Raw genomic sequence first — 11,421 nt, 5'->3', positions numbered from 1 at the left:
GAGGACTGACCCTGATCCAAGCTATTCCTGGCTTGGTCCCTCCCAGCCCTAAGCCTTGGTAAGGTAAGGGGCTGCCTCCTTAACTCCCCCCACTTGCCTATCTTTCCCCCCCATCTCTGCCCTTTCGGCCACCCTGCACAGTGGCGCTTCTCAGCAACAGTGCAAAGCCCCATCCGCCACCACCTCTGGGCCTGTACTTTAGCCCCAGTGCCGCCACCACTGCTGAGGAGTGCCACCTCAAGCCGCGCACCTTGGCCTGCCACCCCAGTGCCACAGCGCAAAGCCCCTACCGCCCTGTGCTCCACAGGCCCTGCTGCACCCAGCAGACCTTTGCCTCTTCCTTCTGCTGCTGACAAGGTTTGGTTCTTGTTGGTGTAGAAGGTGGGAGAGAGAGCCTCTGTCAGGCTTTCACAATTCTGTTGTTTACTTTCTGATCATAGAGTTCCAACAGTTCTTGTGTTGGTCTCTTTCCTGATCTGGTCTAGATTGAAGGACTGATATAAGTGCCCCACAACTCAGAATGAATATGGCATTTAGTGTTATATGCTGAATGCTGGTGTGCATCTCACTTTGGACATAAAGTTAGCCTTTGGAATTGCCTGCTCTGCAGCTAAGACATTGCTGATTTTAGCCACAGTAGCAATAAACCAGAAAGAGGTAGATAAACCCTGATCTTTGTAATAAGATAGGATCACTATCAGTAATTGAATGTCGTGGGTAGAAAGATGAGACACAGTAAGATAAAGCAGGCTGGGGTTGGTATTGCTTTATTCTGCAAAACCTTATCTATGTATTGACACAGGCTGGAGATGATGGAGCCTCGCTATATTTCCAACAAAACATCTCAGCATGCCTTATTATCTCATTCTGATTATACTTGGGAATATGAATATTATGAATATGGCCCAGTTTCCTTTGAAGACCTCAAGGCTCACAAATGTAAGTCTTATCTGGACGGTTTCAATGTCCAAATTCTCTTTTGGTCCTTCTCAATTGTAATTATTAGGATATATACAGTATTTTGGAAATCTGTTTTTTTCCCTCTCCACTGGTGTATCTGCCTGTGCATGTGTCCCCGTGCATGTGCAGAGACACGTTTATTTTAGTGGCATCATTCTTTTATAAAATGTAAGTTTCTTTGATTTATCCTTTGATTTTAGTTCACCAAAATAGTCACAGGTTTTAATGCAAAGCTGTATCACATTGGTTGGTTTCAATAAGTATTGGAGTATGGCTGAGAGAAAAGCAGAAGGAAGATGAGAAAGGATGGGGGACAAAAGTTGTGCCTGGGGGTACAGTTTGACACTACTGTCTGCACTTAATCCCTGTAAAGTCCTCTCACTAGTGCTGGGGATTCAGGATTTATCACACATCTTCGTCTTCTGTTGTTCTTATTAACAAATCCTGATTTATTTTTATTTTATTTATTCAGAGCCTCTGGGTTGTTTACAATATAACAAAGCAAGATAGAAAATACAGTACAGAATAGGTAGTGGACAAGATCCAGCTAACACAGAAAAACATACATCACACAACAGACAAGGGACTCCACCCACCCCAACCCAAGGCCTGGGAGAACAGCCAGGTCTTTAAAGCCTTCTGGGATGCCATCAAGGTGGGAGCCACATGGATCTCAGCAGGAGCCTTATTACAGAGGGCAGGCACTGTGATAGAGAGGGCATGTGTCCTGGGTCCCATCACTGCCTGCACTACTGAATTCTGGACCAGCTGAAGTTTCCAAGTGAACTTCAAGGGCATCTTCAAGCTGTGAGGTGTTTTGGGTATGCATGACTGTCTGAAAGTACCTGTTACAGGAAGTCCTCCTTGGCTACAGCTGCCACCTGCTCTTTGAGCAGGAGCTGCAAATCCAAAAAGACCTCCCCAGATTGCTCGCTACACTTGAATGAGGAAGGGCAACTCCATCCAAGATTAGAGATGGAAAATCCCTGAATCTAGGTGGCTCTAATATCCACAGCCATTCAATCTGGGTAGGATTGAGTCAGAGTCAGTCCCTTCCCCTCCAGGCCCCTGCAACCTCTGGTTTCCATAGGGGCCCTGGTTTCCGGCTGCTGCTTTTTAATGCCAGGTCAGTTAATAACAAGGCCCCCCTCATATGTGACTTGATCACTGAGGAGGGGGCAGACCTGGCATGTATTACTGAGGCCTGGCTGGGCCCTGAAGGGGGGGTGCCCCTTTCGGAAATGTGCCCAGTTGGGTTTACGGTATGGCACCAGCCGAGATTCCAGGGCAGGGAAGGAGGGGTGGCTGTTGTCATCCAAGAGACTCTTGTGGCCTTCAGGGGCCCTGCTCCACAAGTGGCCGGCTGTGAGACCCTGTTCTTCAAGTTGGGCTCCCGAGAACAGCTGCGAGTGTTGCTGCTGTACCAGCCTCCCTGCAGCGTGGCAACCTCCCTGCCTGAGCTGCTCAAGGCCATCTCAGGGCTGGCGGTGGAGTTCCCCAGGCTCGTGGTTCTGGGCGACTTCAACCTGCCATCCCTGGGGCAGGCCTCGGAGGCAGCTCGGGAGTTCATGACAACCATGGCAGCCATGGGCCTGTCCCAGATAATTCGGGACCCGACTTGAGACAGTGGCCTCACCCTGGACTTTCTTGTTGGAGCAGTGGCAATGTGATCTGAGGGGAGAGTTACAGCTGTCCCCTTTGTCGTGGTCAGACCATACCCTGGTGGCCCTGAGTTTCTCTTATGCCGCCCCCCTCTGCAGGGAGGCAGGACCCATTCGATTGGTCTGCCCCCGGTGACTGATGGACCCGGTAGGGTTTCAGAGGGAGCTGGGGGTTATACCCGGTGATCTGCTGCACGGTCCAGCGGAGGCCCTAGCTGCAGCCTGGAATAGGGAGGAGGCAGGGGCCTTGGACAGGATTGCACCTGTGCGGCCTCTCTTGTCCCATTGAACCTGGCACTCCCTGTGGTTTACGGAGGAGTTGAGGGTTCTGAAGAGGCTTAAGAGACCCCCCAGAGCGCTGCTGGAGGAAGACAAAGACTGAATTCGACCAAAAGCAGGTAAGAGCTGCTATTGAGGCCTACCTTGTGGCGATAAAAGCGGCGAAACGTCAATACTTCTCCGCTCTTATTGCATCCACAGAATGCTGCCCAATGGCCCTGTTTAAGATCAGTCGATCCCTTTTGGGGAAGGTGGGCTCAGTGACCCACCTACAGGGCCATGCAGAGGAATGTGCTGAGCATCTGCAGGACAAAATCGCTCTGATCAGCTCCAAGTTGGACTCCAGGTGTGAGGCTTGGTCTGGAGAGATACCAGGGGAACGGGCTTACCCAGTTATCTGGGAGCAGTTTGATCCTGTTGGACCTGAGGAAGTGGACAGGATCCTACAGACAGTAAATGCCACCACGTGTCATCTAGACACATGCCCCTCCTGGCTGGTAAAAGCAGCCCGGGAGGTGACATGTGGTTGGGTCCATGCGATGGTTAATACCTCCTTGGGAGAGGGGGTGTTTCTGGCTACCTTTAAAGAGGCATTGGTGCACCCCCTCCTCAAGAAGCCATCACTGGACCCTACTGTTCTGGACAATTTTCATCCAGTCTCCCACCTTCCCTTTTTGGGGAAGGTGGTTGAGAAAGTGGTGGCTTTGCAGCTCCAGAGGATCCTGGAGGAAATGGATTATCTAGACCCCTTTCAGTCAGGTTTCAGGCCCGGTTATGGGACGGAAACAGCATTGGTCGCACTTATGGATGATCTCTGGCGAGAGCAGGATGGAGGCAGTGCATCCATCCTCGCTCTCCTTGATCTCTCAGTGGCTTTCGATAACATCGACCATGGTATCCTTTTGGGGCAGCTCAGGGATTGGGGGTGGGTGGCATAGTTTTACGCTGGTTCACCTCCTTCCTCCAGGGCCAATCCCAGTCGGTGTTGATAGGGGAGGAGAGATTGGCCCCATGGCCCCTTCTTTGTGGGTTGCCACAGGGATCAGTACTCTCCCCTCTCCTTTTTAACATCTACATGAAACTGCTGAGTGAGATCATCCGTCACCATGGGATGAGGTATCATCAGTATGCTGATGATACTCAATTGTATATCTCCATCCCGAGTGAAGTAAGTGATGCCATGACTACCCTCTCCGAGTGTCTGGGGGCTGTGGGGGCCTGGATGGGGAACAACAGGCTTCAACTGAATCCTGGTAAGACCGAGTGGCTGTGGGTTAATGGTTCTTCTGTATCCGGGACATTAACATCTCTGGTTCTGGATGGGGTTGCACTGCCCCAGACAGACCCGGTGTGTAACTTGGGGGTCCTCCTGGACTCACGGCTCCTGCTCGAAGAGCAGGTGGCAGCCGTGGCCAGGAGAGCCTTTGTGCAGCTACGTGCTGTGCACCAGTTACACCCCTTCCTGGACCGGGAGGCCCTTGGAACAGTCACTCATACCCTCTCATATAGGCTATTGCAATGCACTCTACATGGGGCTACCCTTGAAAAGTATCTGGAAGCTCCAGCTGGTCCAGAATGCAGCTGCGCGAGCTGTTTTTAGTGCCCCCAGAAGGGCACATGTAACACCACTGCTGCGCGAGCTGCATTGGGTATCAGTTTGCTTCGGGGTCCAATACAAGGTGTTGGTTATTACCTTTAAAGCCCTACATGGCATGGGGCCAGGTTACCTGAAGGACCGCCTCTTCCCCATTACATCAGCCTGTCCCACCCAATCGTGCAGAGAGGGCATGCTGCGGACCCCGTCTGTAAGAGAATTTCATCTGGTGGGGTCCAGGAAGCAGGCCTTCTCTGCAGTAGCTCCCGCCCTGTGGAACATGCTGCCCCCAGAGGTGAGATTGGCCCCATTGCTCCTGGCCTTTCAGCAGAGTCTGAAGACCTGGTTCTGCTGCCTCGCTCCTCCCACACTTGGACTGTTTTCGATTCTTCACCACCTGGATTCTTTATTTTTACCTTTATTTATATTATTTATTATTGTATTTTATTCTGTGTATTTTATGGTTATTGTTTTTAATCGATTGTTGTAAACCGCCCAGAATCCCCTGATGGGAGGAGATGGGTGGGGACAAATTGGATAAACAAACAAACAAACCTCCAGGCACTGGGATAGGACCATGACAGCCTGGAGTCAAGAGATACAATTGGGTATCAACAGCATACTGATGATACTGAACCCCAAGCTGGCAGATGACCTCACCCTGCAGTTTCATGTAGATGTTAAATGGGCGGGGGGGATTGAGCCCTGTCTCACATCACAAAGGAGGGGCCTAGGGAACAATCTCCCCCTCCCCAACATTGACTGGAACTAATCCTGAAGGAAAGAAGGGAACCAATGTAAGACAGTGCCTCCTATTACCAACATCTGGAGCCAGTTCAGAAGGATATCATAGTTGACAGTATTGAAAGCCTCTGAAAGATCAAGGAGCACAAAGATGGATGCACCACCTCCATCCTGGCTATGCCACAGGTCATCAATGAGCATGACCAGGGTTGTCTCCATACTGAATCCTAGCCTGAAACTCTACTGAAACATCTGCTTCCTCCAAGGTTCTTTGCAGTTGCAGTCCAACCATCTTCTCAATAACCTTCCCCAAACTGTTGGGTCCAAGAGTGGCCTCTTCGAGGCCAGAGGCACTATTCCCTTCCTCAAGAAGGCCAGCAGCAGAACAGGAGACCTACAGGTCCCTGGCCACTTTAACAATCCAGGAGGGATCTGGCCTCAACAAACTTATGACCGAACTAATAGCCCAGAGAACCCTGTGTACTTCCTCCAGAGTCATCAACTCAAATTTATCCCAGGTCACGTTACAAGACTGGGCTCCAGGCACTTTGGCTGGACTTGCCCAGTTGGAGTCCAACTTATAGCAGATCTGAGTGCCTTTATCAGCCAGATTACCAGCATGTTCCTCACAGTGACTCTGCAGATGATCCTGACTTTTATAAGTGACTGTAAAGAGTGCAAACCAGAGTCCTTGAGAATCATGGTACATGTTTCTTCCAAGATCCCAAGGGAGAGGCAGACGTTCCATTTTTGGATTGGGTTGAAATTGAAAGTGTGAACAGTTCTGAGGGTGAAAAAGTTGCCAGTGTTTTTATGGCAGTGAGGCTGTTCTGGAGTTCAGTTCTATCCATATGAGAGAGAACAACAGAAATAGAACTGTTAAACTGGAGATAGCCAGCCTTGTAAACTTCAGACTACCTGTTATCGTTTACATCTTCTGAAATCAGTAAGAAATCCATTTGTTCAAGTTCAGAGCAACTGTGTATTTCATAATAAAAAATAAATCCTTCCTTTTAAAAAGGGGGCTGAAAAAAGCCATGAATTCCTGAACATTCATGTGGCAAAGCAATAAATATATTAAAGTGAGGGATGGCAAGACTACCATTTTGAGCTAGCATTTGATTTGTGGATTGACTTTCCTTTCTGAAGCACTGTCCACTTACTGCCTTTGATTTGACTTTGGTTGAAGATTCTTGGGAAAATCTTCTGTAATTGAGCATTACCAGTAAGGACATACTGATGACCCCAGGCTCATTACCATTCCCTCCTTCCCCCTTCTCTTTTTGGTGCAACTTCTAAGGGCATCAGGAACCTCTGCTTCTGGTTTAGATAAACCCTAAGTTAACTATCTTTCTGCACCCTAAACCTGACTTGAAGCTTAATTGTGCTTTTTTCTAAAAAAGAAGCCAAATCTGTATTCATAGTTGCTAACCATGGTTTACTTTTCAAATGGCATGACAAAGTATGATTAATCACAAAAGGAAGCAAACTCATCCAAACATTTCCTTGCAGCCATACTGGTGTGTGTGTGTGTGTGTGCGCACGTGTGCATGAGAGAGAGAGAAAGAGGGAGAGAAAGAGAGATTGAAACTTTCTATAGCATCAGCAGGGAGTCAGAAAGGCAAGTTGATGATTATGGTTGCCTGGGCACTCTGACCATCAAGCTGAGTTAATTTGCTTCTGGATCAAGGCTGCCCTTCAAAACGAGCTGCCAGAAGTCTTGTGAGAGGAACGTCCAGGCTTCCTTGGAAGGCTGTTCATCTTTCCAAGTGGAATTTAATTGCTGAAGTTCTAATGAGGGAGAAGATAATGAAGTTGCAATCAGCCTTAATTACCTGGTGCTTTACTGTGCCTTGCTACATTTATTTTATTCTTTGAAAATTACATAGCTAAGAAGAAGTGTGGTTTGGTGCATCTTTCACCTCTGTTCTTCACATCCTCTGGATTCCCCACTGGTGCTAAAGTTAGGTACTGACGTGCTGGAAAAGCAATGCTAGAAAATGTACTGAGAGGTTATGTTTGTGTTACTCAAACCATGCCTTTCGCCATAGCAATACCAGGTTTCCTTTCTCCTATTTGTTGTTGTTTATTTGTTCAGTCGCTTCCGACTCTTCGTGACTTCATGGACCAGCCCACGCCAGAGCTTCCTGTCGGTCGTCAACACCCCCAGCTCCCCCAGGGACGAGTCCGTCACCTCTAGAATATCATCCATCCACCTTGCCCTTGGTCGGCCCCTCTTCCTTTTGCCCTCCACTCTCCCCAGCATCGGCATCTTCTCCAGGGTGTCCTGTCTTCTCATTATGTGGCCAAAGTAGTTCAGTTTTGCCTTTAATATCATTCCCTCAAGGGAGCAGTCTGGCTTTATTTCCTGGAGGATGGACTGGTTTGATCTTCTTGCAGTCCAAGGCACTCTCAGAATTTTCCTTACTCTGATTATACATTTGCATATTGTTGTACTTTTAATGAAAGTGCAAGTTTAAAGTCCGAATCTAATTTCTGTTAAAGATGGTGATTCATGGCCCTGGCTTCTACACATTTTTCTTGCCTGATTACTGGGAATGTTGTTTCTAACAGTCACATAAGAAACAACCAGTGGGGAAAAATACAAATTCTATACGTGGATAAAGCTATAATAAAAATTATTAAAACCACCACAGTGCATGTGCAGTCTTTCAAGTTCTCCTGTGCAGCAAGGTCAGATTTTACCTTTTTTTAAAAATGCTTTGCTTTGGTACAAAAGATGGTCTACTCCCAGCAACTTAGCCTCCTCTCTTCTCTCCTTCTCCTACAGATTCCATTGTGATTGGATTTTGGGTTGGCCTTGCTGTGTTTGTCATTTTTATGTTCTTTGTGCTGACCTTGCTGACAAAGACAGGAGCACCACACCAAGAGTAAGTCCTGCTGAAAAATCATCCCCTCTTTTGGCTGACCTTTTTCGAGCAAAAGTGCCTCACTCAGAGATTTACATTGCCGTGGACTAAACAGCCACACAAATTGTATTGCTGTTTAAGAAGTGTTCTAAAGAATATGCTGCTAATGCCAGAAATGTATGTGTTGACAATTAAATCTAAATATTTCATAACCAAAGTATATACTTCGTTCTGTTGTTGTTTATTCGTTCAGTCGCTTCCGACTCTTCATGACTTCATGGACCAGCCCACGCCAGAGCTTTCTGTCGGTCGTCAACACCCCCAGCTCCCCCAGGGACGAGTCCGTCACCTCTAGAATATCATCCATCCACCTTGCCCTTGGTCGGCCCCTCTTCCTTTTGCCCTCCACTCTCCCTAGCATCAGCATCTTCTCCAGGGGGTCCTGTCTTCTCATTATGTGGCCAAACTAGTTCAGTTTTGCCTTTAATACCATTCCCTCAAGTGAGCAGTCTGGCTTTATTTCCTGGAGGATGGACTGGTTGGATCTTCTTGCAGTCCAAGGCACTCTCGGAATTTTCCTCCAACACCACAGTTCAAAAGCATCGATCTTCCTTCGCTCAGCCTTCCTTATGGTCCAGCTCTCACAGCCATATGTTACTACGGGGAACACCATTGCTTTAACTTTGTGGGCCTTTGTTGTCAGTGTGAGGTCTCTGCTCTTGACTATTTTATTGAGATTTGTCATTGCTCTACTCCCAAGGATTAAGCATCTTCTGATTTCCTGACTGCAGTCAGCATCTGCAGTAATCTTCGCATCTAGAAATACAAAGTCTTTCACTGCTTCTACATTTTCTCCCTCTATTTGCCAGTTATCAATCAAGCTGGTTGCCATAATCTTGGATTTTTTGAGGTTTAGCTGCAAGCCAGCTTTTGCACTTTCTTCTTTCACCTTCATCATAAGGCTCCTCAGTTCCTCTTCGCTTTCAGCCATCAAAGTGGTATCATCTGCATATCTCAGATTGTTAATGTTTCTTCCAGCGATTTTAACTCCAGCCTTGGATTCCTCAAGCCCAGCATGTCGCATGATGTGTTCTGCGTACAAGTTGAATAGGTAGGGTGAGAGTATACAGCCCTGGCGTACTCCTTTCCCAATCTTAAACCAGTCTGTTGTTCCGTGGTCTGTTCTTACTATTACTACTTGGTCGTTATACAGATTCTTCAGGAGGCAGACAAGATGACTTGGTATCCCCATAGCACTAAGAACTTGCCACAATTTGTTCTGGTCCACACAGTCAGAGGCTTTAGAGTAGTCAATAAAACAGAAATAGATGTTTTTCTGAAACTCCCTGGCTTTTTCCATTATCCATCGGATATTGGCAATTTGGTCCCTAGTTCCTCTGCCTTTTCTAAACCCAGCTTGTACATCTGGCAATTCTCGCTCCATGAATTGCTGAAGTCTACCTTGCAGGATCTTGAGCATTACCTTACTGGCATGTGAAATGAGTGCCACTGTTTGAACATTCTTTAGTGTTTCCCTTTTTTGGTATGGGGATATAAGTTGATTTTTTCCAGTCTGATGGCCATTCTTGCGTTTTCCAAATTTGCTGGCATATAGCATGCATTACCTTGACAGCATCATCTTGCAAGATTTTGAACAGTTCAGCTGGGATGCCGTCATCTCCTGCTGCCTTGTTATTAGCAATGCTTCTTAAGGCCCATTCAACCTCATATAAATGTTGCCCTCAGTTATTAAGTTTTATTGAAACACATTACAGATGTTGGCATAGTTGAGCAAGAGAGACACTTCTTTCCACTCAGAGCACTAGGAATTGCAAAGCAATAATAGTTGTCATTCCAAAAATGCTCTCACTTACTAGCTGTAATTGGGACTGGAAACTCCGTCACTAAGCAACGTCGTCATAAGGCATCAGGTGATTGCACCGATGTACGACAGCAGTCCCAGTTGCCATAGTTAGGCGAATCTTGAGCAGTCACAGCGTCCCAGTCACATGATCTCCATTTCTTGTTGGCTTCCCCATTGAATTTGCTTGTCGGAAGCCAGCAGGGAAGGTTGCAAAGGGCGATCATGTGACCACGGGGATGCTGCAACAGCCGCAGTTATGAGGACCTGTCATAAGTACTCCCTGTTCAGTGTTGTCAGAACTTTGAACGGTCACTGAATGAGTGTGTGTTAAGCAAGGACTACCTGTTTGGACTAGGACATGTTTAAGTTCATGCTCAGTCATGGAAGTTCACCAGGTGACATTTTGAGCCAATCCTTTCCTCTTAGCAACCCTACCTCGCAGGACTGTTGGGGGAAAAATGAGGGGAATGAGATATAGGCCATGAGCTCCTGGAAGAATAGCAGTATATAATTCCAATTAATTAACAAACATTAATAAATCTGTTTTGGCATCTATTTCTCACTGTGCACATAAATGACACTGTACTGAATAGCCATTGTTCATCTCTCCTTGTTTCATAGGCGTATACACACTTCTGAGAAAAGACTCTGCACAAACAACTGCGTAGCTGACTTTGGACAGTCACTGGATTCTGAGCGGATCTTTTCTCAGCAACTGTTTCTCCATTGCTACATCAATGAACTTGAGAACATGGATAAAACCAAGCAGTGTCACAAAGTGCCAGTTATGGACAGTAGTATACATTTCCAAGAAGTAATTGAGAATGGTGGGCGACTGGAAGAGGAGCTGAACTGCCATACAAAATTCAACATTCCCAATTTTGTGAACTCTGATTCCCTGGGTGAAGAAGATGACTTGTTAATTTCTGAGCCATCTATCATTTTGGAGAACAAACCAGTGAGTCAAGTCTCTTGCCAGCTTCTTGACTAAAGAAACTTGAGCAAAATGTCTAAGCTTGCAGCTGGTAGCATCGCTTTCTTTGGATGTACATTAAAAGAAAATATTTTTCTTCTTGGATTCCCATCCTATCTGTCATGTTCACTGTTTCAATGTGCCTGGTACATCGTAACACTTCACATGTCATTTACTGATTGCGTGTTTGATTTACAGGGAAAGGAGGTTTCCATTGCCCGGACTGTTATCTCTGGGTTGAGGGAATGGAATGTGTTTGGGTTTTCTCAAATGTTCAAGGTTGCTTTCCCAGGATGGGTGAAGATGGTTACTGGCACCTGGGAGGGGGTGGTTGGAACGCCTGGGTGCGGGGAGGTCTTACGTTTGGAGCCGAGGGTTCTTAATTTGTATCTGGCGCGCTTTTGCTCATTCTCAGCTTTCTCTGTAGTTGCATACTAATCCTTCAATAAATCAGATTTCCTAAAGTTATACTTGTG

The 11,421-nt window shown here is 46.9% G+C and overlaps 1 protein-coding gene across 1 annotated transcript; it reads left to right on the top strand.

The window, feature by feature from the left end:
• The first annotated feature begins 809 nt into the window (after window positions 1-809).
• MRAP2 (melanocortin 2 receptor accessory protein 2) lies at window positions 810-11,012 on the top strand. Its single transcript, XM_063291118.1, has 3 exons — window positions 810-939; window positions 8,030-8,129; window positions 10,594-11,012. Exons 1-3 carry the CDS (start codon window positions 810-812, stop codon window positions 10,961-10,963), a joined length of 600 nt encoding a protein of 199 aa, XP_063147188.1. The 3' UTR covers window positions 10,964-11,012.
• Window positions 11,013-11,421: the final 409 nt, after the last annotated feature.

Source organism: Candoia aspera, chromosome 1, assembly GCF_035149785.1.
Source record: "Candoia aspera isolate rCanAsp1 chromosome 1, rCanAsp1.hap2, whole genome shotgun sequence".
NCBI lineage: Eukaryota > Metazoa > Chordata > Lepidosauria > Squamata > Boidae > Candoia > Candoia aspera.
This window is presented reverse-complemented; position numbering and strand designations above follow the sequence as displayed.